The 17,109-nt window shown below is 36.0% G+C and overlaps 1 protein-coding gene across 5 annotated transcripts in view; it reads right to left on the reverse strand.

Annotated features, from left to right (window-relative positions):
- The window catches only part of ZNF148 (zinc finger protein 148), a 120,685-nt gene that overhangs the window by 39,011 nt on the left and 64,565 nt on the right, over positions 1-17,109 (reverse strand). For all 5 annotated transcript variants that reach the window (XM_019797002.2, XM_034659841.1, XM_034659821.1 and 2 more), the window contains one exon: positions 5,479-5,604. In XM_019797002.2, the coding sequence (XP_019652561.1) occupies positions 5,479-5,604 (126 nt within the window). The remainder of the gene's footprint in view (positions 1-5,478; positions 5,605-17,109) is intronic.

Genomic DNA, 17,109 nt, shown 5'->3' on the forward strand with positions numbered 1-17,109 from the left:
GTATATTTTAAGGTAATGATTATAGGTTTTATCATATAATCTTAAATCAACCTAAATCATCTTCTAAACCACCAAAACCCAAAAACCAATGTAGCGGAGATAGTTTAAATTTCTCAAAGCACTAACAAAGCACTAACAAAGCTCTATTAAATTTAGAGTTTTCACTCCTCAAACGTCACTGCCACTGAACAACCTAACACCAGTGAGGAAAAGTTATGCTGTCTTAAAAGGCAGAAATTATTTTCTCCATTCTCTGTTATGTACTATTAAAATTATTAAAGTATATTTTAAGGTAATGAATTATAGGTTTTATCATATAATCTTAAATCAACCTAAATCATCTTCTAAACCACCAAAACCCAAAAACCAATGTAGCGGAGATAGTTTAAATTTCTCATGTATTGTGAGTCAGTTCACTGCAACTGGGGGTGGAGAACGAGATCTTCTAAAATTCTCTTTATTCTTCAAATCCAATTAGAAACAGAAGAATGGTGCCATCCCAAAGACATACAACAAAATAACACAGCCAGAACCATCCATAGCAAGAACCAGCACAACATCTTGACTCTCCTAGTTACCTCTAATATCCCACCCTCATACTGTCACTCTCATTCTTGAGAATTTTCACTATTTCTCATACTAGATTTTATACATCACAAATGTCATTTTAAAATGACAAGTTTTTGACAGTGCCAGAACACAAAAGTCATCGTATTGTAAGCACGGTACAATAACTAATGTTCAGCAAAATAACCCTGAGTTTTAGAAAAGGTCATTTCTCTTAGGTTTCCTAAGTATTATGTAAAAAAGTATGTGATATTTAAAAAAAGGTTTACATCAAAATATTTTTTAAAGTCAGGGTTCAGTTTTGTGAGAAAATTATTTACCCAAAATACATAGCTCTCTGAGAAAATCAGAGAAATAAAATATTAGGGACACCTGGGTGGCTGAGTCAGTTAAGCATCTGCCTTCAGCTCAGGTCATGAATAATCCCAGGATCCTGGAATCGAGCCCCATATCAGGCTCCTTGCTCAGCAGGGAGCCTGTTTCTCCCTCTCCCTCTGCCTGCTGCTCCCTCTGGTTGGTGCACGCTCTGACAAATAAATAAAATCTTTAAAAAAAAGAAAAGAAAGAAAGAAAAGAAAAGAAAGTACTAACACACTCTTTTACTAATCTTCATTTTTCTCTTAAGTACTATTCTGTACTTCTATCCCCCAACTTATATCAGTTCTTCAGCTTCAAAGCCACTTCTTCCATAATCAAGTCAACACACAGGAGAAAGTATGACACATGCCTGCTATATCTATTTCTCTGTTCCCTTTAATTAAGTTTTCCTCATTTATATAATTCAATTTAAGATCTTTTTGATATCAAAATCACAAATCTTTTCTGGGAACTAATGGTGTATAATAAATCGCTAAGAAAGGATTCTCTATACAATTTACAATTTATTTGATCTGTGGAATACTTTCATCCTTCCTGAGTTCAGCACAACTTTAAATAATCAGTTTCTACTTGGAACACCTAAACTGTTCAAACAAACAAACACAGCTCCTTTCTTCAGCACCTGGTAAGAGATTCTGGCACATCACAGGCACCCAGATTGTTTTCTGAGGGAATGAAAAAGGAAATAACATTTCAGAATGAGAAGTAAGGAATTAATAGTACTCTGCTCTATCTCATTCAGTCACTGAGACATCTGAAAAGACCTATACAATATATACAATACTGGATTAAGATAATATTGTTATACTTTTCTTAAAAAGATTCTTAGAGTTCATTGATGTTGACTCAATAAATCCTCACAGAAACCTTCTGTGGTGGTTTGATTCTAACAAGTCAGAATCAAAGTCAAGTGGTAAAAGCTCATTCCTTACTTATTCCAGAAATTTCTAGTATTAAGACTTGAGATTCTCAAATGCAAACATAAATCACAATCACCCTGGACTCTTTTAAAGTATAAATGGAAATCCCCTCAATAAGAAGCCCCAGGGATGGGGCCTGGGTTCTTTATAGCTGGAAAAGCCCTATAGGTGATCTAATGAGAGCCAGGAGGACCCATTGACATGAATGCACAGAGAACGAATTAAGTTTACTAAAACTTTTCACACATTTCTGATAACTTTAGTTCTCCATAGTACTAATCCGCAACAAAACGAGATTCAAAGGGGCGATGGAACTAAGTATAGCAATGTAAAAAAGAATAGCACGTCATTAAGGAATGAGACAATGAAGCAATTACAAACATCAAAAAAACAAAGTCTACCATGCAGGAGTTTTCAGGGTAAGAGGCAGGGAAAGCCCTAATATCTCAGTCCTTCCAAAGGGCTTCATTATTATAATATGATTTTTTTAAAAAACGTTTACATCATCAACATAGACAGACATCAGACATTATGGTACAAATGCGCTATATTTAAAAGGAACATAACACATTAAAGATCCCCGACAAAGCTGTTAAAATTAAATTAAATTTGACATTTAAAAGGGACAAGATCTTATTCTGTAGAAAATTTACTTTCATAAAACAGCTTAATCCATGATAGTACCAAATAACTTGACCTAGCTAACATTCCCTAGCTTGCTTATCCTCTTCAAACACGTTGCCAAACGTATTTTGGCAATTTTCAAGTATCAAATTTGCCTTTGCCGTATGATAGAGGCTTAGAAAGCAATTACTGCTGAAAATCCATGGCAGATAAAGATGACATAATAATAACGGTACTTCTCACTACAGAGCCGATCTTGAAGAAGTCACATTTATATGGATGTGTAAGCTCTAATATTTAATTAAAAGTCTATCACGTTATATTTTCTGTACAGATCCTCAATCTAATATGACACAATGGTGGCACACACCCAAAATATTCATAATGGCAAAATTCAAGATCTGGGAAAGATTTGGGGGGGGGGAGTAGAGTCCTCTAAGCATAATAAATTATAATTCTTTGTGAAACATAAAACCGTTTTTAAGGAATTTAAAACAAAAACCACATTGATTTATAAATGTGAGAAAAGCTTTTCTTCCTACAAAAAGGCAGAAACAGCTACTTTAATGAAAAACATGAAGTGTAAATTTTTTAAAACATGCTTGAGAAAATGTAAAATAACTCACTGGTTCTGCCTCAAATTCTAAGACTCCAGACACAAAAACCATTCATCTGGAGACTGCAGACCAGTGTTAAAACCAGTCCACAACCATTCTCTGTTACATTTAACATGTCAGGACAGTTTAAAAATAATTGTTTTTGTTACTCTCACACCTTCATCTTCCATGTATTATTTCTAATTATTTCACTCTCCCAGGAATTCCCTAAAAAGACCTCCCCAAAACATTTTCTTATAATATACTTAAAATAAGCCAAATCTTTCATCTAGCAATTATACAGATATATACTTACATTACCCTTAGAAGCATCCTAATACATTATGAGTTTATCTACAAATGAGACAAGCAAAACAGCTTAAAACCTCTAAAAATCTCTCTGTATTTAGAAACACCTAGAACATAGCACCAAATAACACCCTACTGGAAGATAATAATCTGAGTTTTAGTCTGAATTCTAGGATACATTACACTCAAGAATAGCACCAGAAAAAAAAAATGGCAATAAAATATCAAGGAAAATGTAGAACATACAGTTTTTTTTAAAAGACTTTATTCCTTATAGATTGGCAGTGAACCCAAAGTAACATACTATCGCAATTTTATAAATTAATTTTTTCCTCAAAACCTTGTATTGTTCTGTATATGAAAAACTTGATTTATTCATTAATGTAAAACAACAACAACAAACAAGTATATATAAGTCACTGAGAAAAAAATTAACCCCAAGAAAACAAAGGGAAGGAGAAAGGCAAGGAGGGACTTCACAAAATATGAAATATAAAATGCCAATAATTATGGGAGAAAAAAAGTTTAGTATGGCCAGTAACTAAAGAAATTAAAATTTAAACTATAATGACATGTCCATCTTAAGCTACAAAAAACAGTCTCACACTTGAAAGTACAGACATGACACACCTCAGATCCACCACGGGTAGCAATGTAACTGGTACAACATTTCTGGAAGGAGCCACATTGTCAAGAACCCTTTTTGAAAAATTCATGCCCTCTGACTGACGATTGATTCAGTAACACATGAAGATCTATACACAAGTATTTTAAGGGCAGCATGATTTTAAAATGAAGGAAAAGAGAACACAACTTCCAACAACATAGCCATCACCGAATGTAATATGATACATCAAAAAATAAAGTATTATACAGCTAATAGTCTTTATAAAAACCATTAATTAAATGTAAAAATCATTTACACACTGTTAATAAATCAGGACATTCAATCAATCGATCTATGTACGTAAATTTGAATATAGAAAGAGACTATGGCAGAAAATTATGTTAGCTATCTCTAGGCAGTATGACTATGGGTTATTTTAGTCTCTATATTTTTCAAATTTTTCTATAGTAAGTATACATATATATCCCCAAAGCTGTGGTATGTTGTTAATGTTTACCAACAGAGTAAGGAGTCGGGTGGTGGGAAGTGTTTGTTGATATCCAAGGTGTAAATATTCTCACTATGGCTAATTTTAAGTTACTAATGCTTTTAGCATTGGATTGCAAAATTCCTGTAAACTTAGCAATCAGCTCTGGCAAGCCAATACAAGCTGGCTCCAGCACACCACTGAATCCAAAAATAGAGTAATAAAATAAATGATGATGATGATCTAAATTACAAAGGCAAAAATAAGGAGCCATCAAAATTAAAAGGTCACATTACATTATGACCTTAAAAAAAAAATCCTTCTTCACTATATGAGGGAAAACAAAAGATGAAAAATAACTATAAAGATGTAAACATACCACTCAGAATTCACAGACTTCCTAGGAAGACCAAAATGCTACCTACAGTCAGCTACTACTATACTGAAGAGGGAAAAAAGCAGGCAATTTTTACTACTATTTACTAGGTCACTTATTTACTAATCTCTTCATTCACCCATCAAGTATTTATTAAGGGTCTATTATGCCTACTAGTCCAGGCTCTGGGGATACAACTGTGAATAATATGAAGTCCCTGCCCTCGTGGAGCTTACATTCTAATACAGGTATCCGATAACTTTTCCCTGATGAATAATTGGTGTTGAATTTTCTTGAAATCATAATATTAAAATAAGTAAAACTAATATGAATGAGAATCAAGGGCAGAAAAGAGAGACGTGGAAAAAGAAAAGTTTATTTTTAGAAAAAAAGGCATGGTGAAAAAAGTGGAAAAATTAAAACCAATGGCCCACCACCTCCATGCAGACACGCATCCCATCCTCCTGGTGATTCTGATACAACATTCCAACTTTTACTAAGCCACATGAGATTTTTATGTTTGCTTTATGGTCCAGCCAGATTCCTGCCCATAAGATTTACCAATAGCTTGGGATTAGGAGGTTAGGGACCACAACCTTAATATATTCTCTTACTTTTGCAGGAGAACGTTGTTTCCGTTTCTTCTTTTTCTGTAAGTCTACTGGCTCTCTGATTTGTTTTTTGTCTCTCATCAGTTGCTCAGATACATCAGTAAAAGTAATTTCCTGCTTTACACTTATCTGTTAAAAAAAAAAAAGCCAATTTTAGAAATAAACAAAACGTCCATTCTGACAAAGCCACTGCATGTTTAATCCTTTGCTAAACCTACAAACAGGTGCTTCCAAAATGATTATATATGTGTGCGTATGCAATAGTGTGTTAAAGAGTTCATTAATAAGCAAGAGAATAGTAAGAGTCAAGAGTATATAAGGAACAGAACTAAGATTTTACAAAAATCTATCTGGAAAAGAAGATTAAAGATATCACAGGAAAGGATTATAAGACCAAAGAATAAATAGAAGTCAGGACAAAGTAAGATTCACTCCCACATTTAAGGAAACTGATGAAGTTAAAAGCACAAAAAGAGGTTTAAATTCCAAAAATCAGTAAAATATTGGGGGAATAAAAGGGTATTATGACTTCACAGTAGGCTTTCTCTCGATTTATAAAATATCATGAAGTAACGAAAAATTCTAAAAGGTAATCACGTCAGAAGAAAGGTAAGACAAAAAATGAAAATTTAATTATCTTTAAACTCAACACTCTGACAATATCATAGCTTAGCCTATACACCAAACCATCACCAAATAAAGATGTTTTTAGAACTGCATATAGTTTTAGGCCACTGTTTAGGTAAAAGGCAGGATACTAATTACACAACAAATAAATACAAGATGTTAACCCACCTTCAGATTTGTTTTCACAGGTAAAAAAAGAGATGCTTGTCTTAAACACACACACACACACACACAAAACAAACAAAAACCCACAAAACACAAAAAACAAAAATGCATGAAGGTTCTTAGATCAGAAATGGTAGTGCCAATTCTCATCACAATTGATGATACTCAGTCATTCACTCTTTAATACTACATTTTCCATCTATCCTTGAAATGAGAACACTTAAAACTAAAATATTTCAACGCAACAGGCTATGAACTGCATTAAACATCCCTGACCTTTCCACCATATAAGGACACAACAAGAAGTCTGCAACCTGGAAGAGGGCCCTCACCCTACCATTCTAGCATACTGATCCTAGACTTCCGGCCTCCAGAACTGTGAAAATAAATCTCTGTTCTTTATAAGCTAAAATAAATAAATAACTCCTTAATAACAATCCATGAAGTACCATGTACTAATGGCTACCTTTTCCAAAACATACACTAAAAAAATGGTGCAAAACATTATAAACATCTTACAGACTGACAGTGTACAGCTGTGTAGAAGGGATTCATGAGGAAAATGCAACATAAGGCAGGGATTTCAGGCTGACAAAATAAGGAACTGGAAGCTTTCATAAATTCCTGAGGTGTAGGCAGTATGAGAATCACAAATCAAAAAGAACCCTCACACAAAAACAGGATATAAATGATTACTAGGTTAATAATTCTATCAGGTTATAGAATACTAGTGAACCTTCTTATAGCTTCTTTTGGTATCATTATTTGGAACATAAAATAAAATGATAAAATCACAACCACCAAGGCTTTGGAATACAGACATGTTACAACTCTGAACTGACGTGTATTGAAATACAAAACTTCTGTTGTGTGTGAGACAGCAGAGATGATTGCAGACTATGTAAGCAGCTGCTGAATTGCTCTGTCCCATTTTGCAGGGGCACCAAAAAGTAGTTCCAATGTTTCCATCAGCTTCTAAATGGCAAAGAAACCATGAAAATGTAGCATGCAGCAGTAAGAAACAGAGGAATTATTTTTAGCAAAAGTGCCAAGTAGAGTATAAGACAAATTCACAAATTCTGCAATTAGAAGATATTCACAAACCAAGGAAGAGCCTTTATGTGTAAACAGTGAAAAAGAATAATAAATGTATCTAAACCTTTCAGTTATTTCCACATATATGGGAAGTGGTGTTTTTTTTAGATTTTATTTATTTGTGAGAGAGAGAGAGCACGCATACACAAGCAGGGGGAGCAGCAGGCAGAGGGAAAGAGAGAAGTGGGTCCCCACTGAGTATGGAGCCCAATGAGGGACTCAACCCCAGGACCCTGGGATCATGACCCTAGTGGAAGGCAGATGCTTAATGGACTGAGCCACCCAGGCATCCCTGGAAAGATGTATTTGTACTACTAGCATTCTCAAATGTAAGGCATACTTTTAACTAACATATGAAAGCCCAGCCTCAAACCTAGAAGTAACAATCAATCAAAACACTGTGAATGTCAGGCACACAGGAAGTTACATTTTTAGAATGCACCAAGAGGCTTATTACCCATAAATGGAATAAATTAATCTGCTCTATGTATAACATAACCACACACTAAAGTACACAGATCCAACCTACAAGGTGCTTAGAAAAGATGGAGGTAACTCTAAATGATAAAGAGATGGAAGGTGTGATGATAATAAGTCAGCTAGGAAGAATGAGTTGCAAAAAAAGTATGAGAAAACTTAAGTTTTCTTTGGCTTTAAGAAGATAATTGTGATCTATAAAAACATGAAAACTTTTTTTTTTTTAAAGCAGGCTCCACGGCCAGCGTGGAGCCCAACGTGGGGCTTGAACTCATCACGCTGAGGATCAAGAACGGAGCTGAGAACAAGAATCAGATGCTTAGGGGCGCCTGAGTGGCTCAGACAGTTAAGCGTCTGCCTCCGGCTCAGGTCATGATCCCAGGGTCCTGGGATCAAGCCCGGCCTTGGGCTCCCTGCTCGGCAGGGAGCCTGCTTCTCCCTCTCCCTCTGCTGTTCCCCCTGCTTGTGCTCTCTCGCTCTGTCAAATAAATAAATAAAATCTTAAAAAAAAAAAAAAAGAATCAGATGCTTAAACCAACAGAGCGACCCAGGCACCCCAAAACATGAAAACCTCTTAAGCGTGACAGACAATAATTCATCCATACGTTGTCTATTTGTTTCTTGAGAACTGTCTTTACAAGAAAATCAAGTTCTCAGTGTTTTCACCTAAAATAAACCAAGGTTTAATCAAAGCAGCACCTGCAGGTACATGGTATTTGAAAAGACTGGTTTGCTGGATTTTTGAAACACATTTGTTAGGGCATCAAGAAAACCAAGAGAGGGATGCCTGGGTGGTTCAGTCGGTTAAGCATCTGCCTTCGGCTCAGGTCATGATGCCAGGGTCCTGGGATGGTGTCCCACACTGGGAATCCATGCTCAGCAGGGAGTCTGCTTCTCCCTCTGCCTGCTACTCCCCCCGACTGTGTTCTCTCTCTCTCTGACAAATAAATAAATAAAATCTGAAAAGAAAAGAAAAAAGAAAAGAAAAGAAAAGAAAAGAAAAGAAAAGAAAAGAAAAGAAAAGAAAAGAAGAAAAGAAAAAGAAAAGAAAAGAAAAGAAAAGAAAAGAAAAGAAAAGAGAAAAGAAAAGAAAAGAAAAGAAAGAGAAGAAAACCAAGAGACTAGGAAATCGTCAGATTAAAAAAACCAAACACGAAAAGAAAAGAAAAGAAAAGAAAAGAGAAAAGAAAAGAAAAGAAAAGAAAGAGAAGAAAACCAAGAGACTAGGAAATCGTCAGATTAAAAAAACCAAACACTGGTTTCTTCCTTATCACTTAAGCTTTACCATTTCACCTCAACCCATGTACAACTTCATGTCTACATTTGAGACCTGCATTTCAATGCAGTTCTCAGTATCAACCCAGAAATACCATCAAAACTGTCAATTAGCCTACCTATCCTTCTTTGATAAGATCTTACTAAACCCAGGCATTTCTCCACCTAAAACCTGAAGCCCCCTCTAGATCTCTCACTTTGAGACTAGGGAAACTGTCAGGCATGACTCCCATGTCATATCTACCTTCCATACTCCTCTAACTTCTTCCCCAACATCTTTAGAAGAGGTAGAGACCTATAATGTCATACCTCCTCACCCCTTGTCACAGCCTAAGGTGGTTCTTTCTTGCTACTTCTAAAGTATATCTATTATGTTTTCTTCATTTCGATCTCTTTCACTTCATTCTCCTGACCTTAAATATAAAGAGGTCTCCCTACATTGAAAAAAACCCTTCCCTTGATTCCCATGATCCCTAGTAACTCGAGCCCAGAATCCAGAATAACTCTTTCAAGACTTATTTCATTTCTGGCCCCAAAATAAATAAACTATCCTACTTTTATTTTTAACTATTTCGTGCAATTGTATCTTATCTTGATATCTGCAAGTAAGATACACTTCAACAACCATTACGTGCCTGCAATGTCCCAAACTTAGTCTGAAATAATTTAACAAAAGCTTTAAATTTAACTAAAATTCTAATATGTACAGAGCACAATTCTAGATACTGAGAATACATTCTAAATATAAGGTCTCCTTTTCAAAGGCCTTAAAAATGTATATGGGGAGTTTTGATGCGTAACAAAAAAAACCCCACCTAGCAATTCAAGATAGTACATGTTAGGCTAAACCTAAATGAATGGTACAGAGTAAGGGCAGGAATCAAAGGGAAAATTAATGAGATTGAAAATAACTGCAAAAGTCTTCATGAATGAAACAGATTTAATCAGAGCTGCAGGTTTATCATATATATCCCCCTTTTATTTTTCCTTCCAACCCTGCTACCCTTCCCAACTTCTTTCTTACAGACTCAACAATGTTAATAAGTGATATAACAAATGTGAAATGTGCTAAAATAAATTTGCCAGACATAGGGTGTGATGAATAAATATTTCATTTGGGTTGCACATTTTAGTACCCTCTACCCATAACTCCCAGGTAGACGGCTTATTTTGGACTCTTCCTCTTCTTCATTCTCAGTATTCTACACCCATATCCAGCAACATCCATTTCACCCTAATTAACTTTATCAATCTTGCTGCCTTACGGCATTATCATCACTCTCATATATTCTTCCATGAAAAAATTAACATAAAACTTTGGGGGGGGCACCTGGGTGGCTCATTTGGTTAAGTGTCTGCTTCGGCTCAGGTCATGATCTGAGGATCCTGGGATTGAGCCCCACATTGGGCTTCCTGCTCATCAGGGAATCAGCTTCTCCCTCTCCCTCTGTCCCTTTCCCTTCGCTCCCTTGTGTGCATGCGTGTGCTCCCTCCCCCTCTCTCAAATAAATAAAATCTTAAGAACAAAAACAAAACAAAACAAAAAACTGTTTTCCTGTCATCTCCCCAGTGAGGAATCTACAATAGCTCCTTGTTACCCATGGTATCAATTATACTCTCTCCAGGTCCACTTTCAAGATTCTATATGATTGACTTTACAGAAAAGACCTAGATCACTTGGCAGAAGTAGCTGTCCTTACCACCTCTCCTCTTTATTTCTGGAGCCATATGTTCCTTTCAATTTTCAATTTCCTCTCTACTCTGCTACTGATTCAATTCCTACCCATCTCCAAGGCTCTGCTGTTTCACTGCCTTTTTAAAATAATCTTCCTTATTCTATCAGCTACATCATCTCTGCCTAAAAGCATTCTTACATTTCCCTTACAAAATCATTTCTCGTGAACCAAATTTTTTCTAACAACTTCCTTCTTCTTATGGCCAAACTTTTACAAAGAATAATCTGTGATGAGAATACTGACAAAATAACTACCCCCGAATTTAAAGAAATGGTTATTCCTGAGATTAAAAGTAGTATACAGCCATATAAAAAGGATGTGGTTATCACTAGAAGGGAATTGTTTCAAAGTATTGCGTCCAGGAAACAAAATCAAGGTGACCATAAATATAACAAGTGTTCGAATATAAAAAGAAAGATACAACACAATTAACTGTACTGTGAACATACTGCCTAAAGAAAGAATGTTAGCAACAATGCGGAATATTCCTGGAGTCCGGAAAAAGAGAAAGTTAAGACCAAGAGTGTATCTGTGTCTGTGTGTGTGTGTCTATATTTCCAGGATAGTTTTGACAAGAACAGTTAAATGTAACTGGTCAATAGGAGTTATTTCTAATTCCAAGCTCACCAAGTCATAGAACAGGGCAAGGAGGGGAAGCAGCACACTGGTGGAACAGGCCTTTGTGTGATTCATGAACTATAACCTTGCCTTCTGCCTGACCCATGATTGCATTCAAAATTCTGAATGGAGCTACATTTGTCAGAGTTTGACAAGGTCCACAGTTATCTTTTGATTTTGAAGGGTTCAGGGATCCATAGTTCACAGCAAATACTCTAGTCTGTTTCTCTATATTTCTTATGATAAATGTGCATTTTGGCTGCTATGCTAGCAACTTATAAATTAGATAACTATAAGATGGAGCGCTCAAATCAAGTAATCTTACCTGAGACAGTGCTGACTCCCCCCATCCTACCTGGACATTCCATTCTTTCAACTTCCATTAAATCATGATGTAAGTTCTCTTCTATTCCACATGGAAGTTCTTCTGAATCTATCCTTCTAGTATATACATTTCATTTTTTAAGAATATATATACCTTCATTTTTTAAGAATTTCAGTAAATCTTTATCAATGGTTCTCAAAGTGTGGTCCAGGGACTCCTGAAGGTCCCTGACATCCTTTCAGGTTGTCCATGAGATCCGAAATACTTCCATAGTCATACTGGTTTTTTTCCACTCTCCTCTCATGAATACATAGTGGCATTTTGCAGAAGCTAACATGGGATGTCACCACAGAGTGAATGTATTAGCAAATATGAGAATCCAGTTATGTTATATTAAGCCAGGTAATACACATATTAATAAAACTGTAAAAAAAATTCTCTCTGAATTTTTCATTTTAGAAAACAAGGTTATATTACATTAAAAATGTTATATGTTATTTTTTACAGAACTAGAACATATAATACTGAAATGTATATGGAACCAAAAAGACCCCATATATCAAAAGAAATCTTGAGAAAGTAGAACAAAGACAGACGTATCACAATCCCAGATTTCAAGATATATTACTAAGCTATAGTAATTAAAACAGTATGCTTCTGGCACAAAAACAGACATATAGATCAGTGGAACAGAAAAGAGACTCCAGAAATAAAGCCACAATTATATGGTTAATTTACCTATGACAAAGAAGGCAAGAACATACAATGGGGAAAAGACAGTCTCTTTAATAAATAGTGCTGGGAAAACTAGGCAGCTACATGCAAAAGAATGAAACTGGACCACTTTCTTAAAACCATACACAAAAATAAATTCAAAATGAATTAAAGACCTACATAAGAGGGGTAATGCCATAAAACCCCAGACAAAAATACAGGCAGTAACCTCTTTGACACCAGCTGGCCAAAGAAACATTTTTCTAGATATATCTCCTCAGGCAAGGACAAAAGCAAAAATAAACTATTAGGATTACATCAAAATAAAAAGCTTTTGCACAGCAAAGGTGTTTTGCTGGTGGTTACCAACAAAATGAAAAGGCAACCTACTGAATGGGAGAAGACATTTGCACAAGATACATCTTTTTTTTTTTTTTAAACATTTTATTTATTTATTTGACAGAGAGAGAGACAGCCAGGGAGAGAGGGAACACAAGCAGGGGGAGTGGGGGAGGAAGAAAGCAGGCTCATAGCAGAGGAGCCTGACGTGGGGCTCGATCCCACAACGCTGGGATCACGCCCTGAGCCGAAGGCAGACGCTGAACCGCTGTGCCACCCAGGCGCCCCTGCACAAAATATATCTGATGAGAAATTAATATCCAAAGTCTATAAAGAACTTCTACTACTCAATACCAAAACAAAACAAACAAAAAACCTCACAAATAATCCAATTAAAAAGTGAGCAGAGGACCTGAATAAATACAGATGGTCAACAGACACAAAAAGGTGTTCCCTAATCATCAGCGAAATGCAAATCAAAAACACAATGAAGAAAAAAAAAGAAAGACAGACCACCTCACATCTATCAAACTGGCTAGAACCAAAAAGATAAGAAATAACAAGTGCTGGTGAGGATGTGGGGAAAAAGAAACCCTCATGTACTGTCAATGGAATATAAATTGGTGTAGCCACTGTGGGAAAGAGTATGTAGGTTCCTCAAAAAATTAAAAACTGAAATACCTTACAATCCAGGAATTCCACTACTGGCTATTTACCCTAACAAAGCAAAAACACTAATTTGAAAAGATATATGCACCCCTATATTTATAGAAGCAACCTTAGTGTCCAATGTTGGTTAAATGGATAAAGATGTGCTACATGCACACACAATGGAGTATTACTCAGCCATAAAAAAAGAATGAGATTGTGCCATTTCCTTTTCTTCTTTTTTTTTTTTTAAGATTTTATTCATTTATTTGACAGAGATAGACAACCAGCGAACACAAGCAGGGGGAGTGGCAGAGGAAGAAGCAGGCTTCCAGCGGAGGAGCCCGATGTGGGGCTTGATCCCAGAACACTGGTATCACGCCCTGAGCTGAAGGCAGACACCTAACGACTGAGCCACCCAGGCGCCCCGAGACTGTGCCATTTTCAACAACACGGATAGACCTATGGGATATTACGCTAACTGAAATAAATCAGAGAAAAATACCATATGATTTCACTTCTATGTGGAATCTAAAAAACAAATGTACAAACAAACCAAAAAAGCAGAAACAGATCCATCAATACAGAGACAAGCTGGTGATTGCCAATGGTGGGGGGGGGCAAGATAGGTGAAAGGGAGTGGGAGGTACATGCTTTCAGTTAGTAACAGGGATTAGAAAATAGACAGCAGGGACTATGGTCAGTGGTATTGTAATAGTGTTGCATGGTGACATATGGTAGCTACACTTGTGGTAAGCATAGCATAACACACAAGAGCTGTCGAGAATCACTATGTTGTACACCTGAAACAATGGTACACAGTGTGACACTGTGTGCCAACTACACTTCAACAAAAAAATAAATTAAAAAAGAAAGATAGCCTCTGTTTAGAAGGCAGAAAAATACTGCAATTGGTGGGTACCAGTTAGCTAATGGTTTGCCAATATAATTTTTTAAAACTACGTTCTATGTTAACTTGCGATGGGATTTGTTATTTACAAATTAATAAAATTTTTAATTTCTGTTCTAATTTCTAAAATGGTAAATAATGATATATATATATAACCAACATAAGCAAGAGTTGTTAGGAGCTTTCAAAATTTTTTAAGAGTAAAAGGGCTGCAAAACCAGAAATTTTGAGAGCTGCTGACCTAGATACATCTGAACTATACTTTGCGTTCCTTTCCTCTTCTCCATTCAATCTCTTTTAATACGGATACCTGGACTCCACCAACATAAAGAAATGAGTATAGATGTGTGTGCATGTATGAGTTAGAAGACATACATGTAATTCCTAGCTCTGCCTACTGAGATTACCAAGGAGCAATGACATCTAACACACCTAGCACCCAGAACTTTGGTTCTAAATACCATTAACCAAATAAGAGGAACTGGGGCTCCTTGGAGTAGTGACTGATTCCAGAGCTGGGCCAGGGAAAAATATGAGATGACCCTGCAACATCCTGTGGTACCAGAAACTAAAGAGCCAGAGAAAGGATGAGCACATGTCCAAAGGACACAAGAAGCAATCTGGAGGAGCTCTTAACCAGCACAGCTGGAACAACTTGAGCAACAAAGTAAGTAATGACAGTACTGGATTGGAACTCATAGAATAAAATGAATATCCATGCTGAGAAAAATTGAAGTAACTGAAAAAATTAATAGGGGAGAAGAGATAGCTACAATTAACAAAAATACAGCAAGGAGGAGGAAAATACAAAATCACAATTAGGCAAACACCACATTAATAACTACAACCGGCAGGGTCCATTAATGGATGCTAAAATCAGTAGGCAGAAATTTGAGAAGAAATCAGATATTTAAACAGACTCAAAGATATTTGTTAACTACAAAGGTAAAAATAGTGACCTTATAGTGGGGAAAACTGGCAGATACTACCTTAACAAAGAATCAAGGTTAATATCACCAGTAATAAGACATATCAACATTTTGTACCAGCATTACTTCTGTGGGGTTGTCAAAAATGCAGAGCTTCAATCCCATCATAAGAAAACATCAAACTCAAACTGAGAGGCATTCTACAAAATAACTGACCAATACTCATCAAGTATCACATGTTGAGGTCATAGAACACAAGGAAAGATTGAACTGCCTCAGAATGGAGGAGACTTAAGAAGATGCAAAAACTAAATGCAGCCTAGGATCTTACACTGAATCCTTGAACAGAAAAAGAGCATTACGGGATAGACAAATGAAATTCAAATAAGGTCTGTAGTTTTATCAATAAGTTCCTGGTTTTGATAATTGTATTATGGTTGAATAAGCTTTGATACAAGAGGAAGCTGTGTGATGGGTTTATATGCACTCTAAACTATTTCTACCACCTTTTTATAAATCTAAAATTATTACAAAATAAAAAGTTAAGAAAATTTTGATTTTTCTACCTACAAAAATACTTAGCATCCCAAACTTACCATATTGTATACATTAAATATGTGCAGATCTTCTGTGTATCAATTATACCTCAATAATGCTGTTTTAAAACATAGTTAGCATTTACATGGTCTTCTATAAATTGTGGTTTCTCCTCCTCGGCATGATGAAGATTCATCTACCATCTACTGTGTGCTGGTCACTGTCCACTGTCCTTGGTTGCTGGGTGCTGAGGCTACGGGGCGGGGGCAGGGGAGGCAGGCAGCACATGCTCTCGAGCCCGGATGGTCTATTGCAGGTCATCTCAGTTTCACAGGAACACTATTTTCATCCCGTTTTAAAAATAAGAAAACTAAGGCCCAGAAAGGTTACTTGTCTAAAATCCAATTAAGAAGCAAAATCAAAATTTAAACCCAAGTCTTCCAAATCTAGCAACTGAAATCTTCACTGTTGTGATCTGTGAATTAATTATTACCTTCATATTACCAATAAGGAAACTAAAATTTCAGGGAAGTGTCTTACCCAAGCTATTATATTTCAACACTAGGACTTAAACCAAGATCTTGTCTCTTTTAGTCCAGTGTTATTTCCATTACTGTAACAGCTTAATAAATCTGAATTATTAAACTTATTTTAAAATAATTTTTATATGAACATTTTATTTTTCCAAATACGAACTACAGTTTGCTTACTGCCGGAACATGGGAAAAAATTTCTAGTGGTTCTAGAATGGCTACTATGAAAGGGAGAGAAAATAATTTAAAAAATAACAAAGTGAGAGACGCCTGGTGCCTGAGTCGGTTAAGCGTCTCCCCTCAGCTCAGGTCAGGATCCCAGGGTTCTGGGATCAAGTCCCACATTGGGTTCCTTGCTCAGCGGGGAGGCTGCTTCTCTTGCTCTGCCTACTCTGCCTACTCTGCCTGCCACTCCCACTGCTTGTGCGCTCTCTCTCTCTCTCTGACAAGCTAATAAGTAAATAAAATCTTTAAAAAATAAATGAATAAATAAAGTGGGCAAAACGTCATCAATATTTAGGTGAAGCATAACACTTAAGTTTCAATCCTACCTCTTTCAATTACTATCTGGCTAAACTTGGCTTCCAGTAGTATGGAAAAACACAAAAAGCAAAAGTGGAGAGGTAAAGGAAATACAAGCTAATTCCAAAAAAAAATTAATAGCTGTGTGAGGCTGAACTAAAATTTAGTCATCTGGAACTTTCTT

The sequence above is a fragment of the Ailuropoda melanoleuca genome, chromosome 1 (assembly GCF_002007445.2).
Source record: "Ailuropoda melanoleuca isolate Jingjing chromosome 1, ASM200744v2, whole genome shotgun sequence".
NCBI lineage: Eukaryota > Metazoa > Chordata > Mammalia > Carnivora > Ursidae > Ailuropoda > Ailuropoda melanoleuca.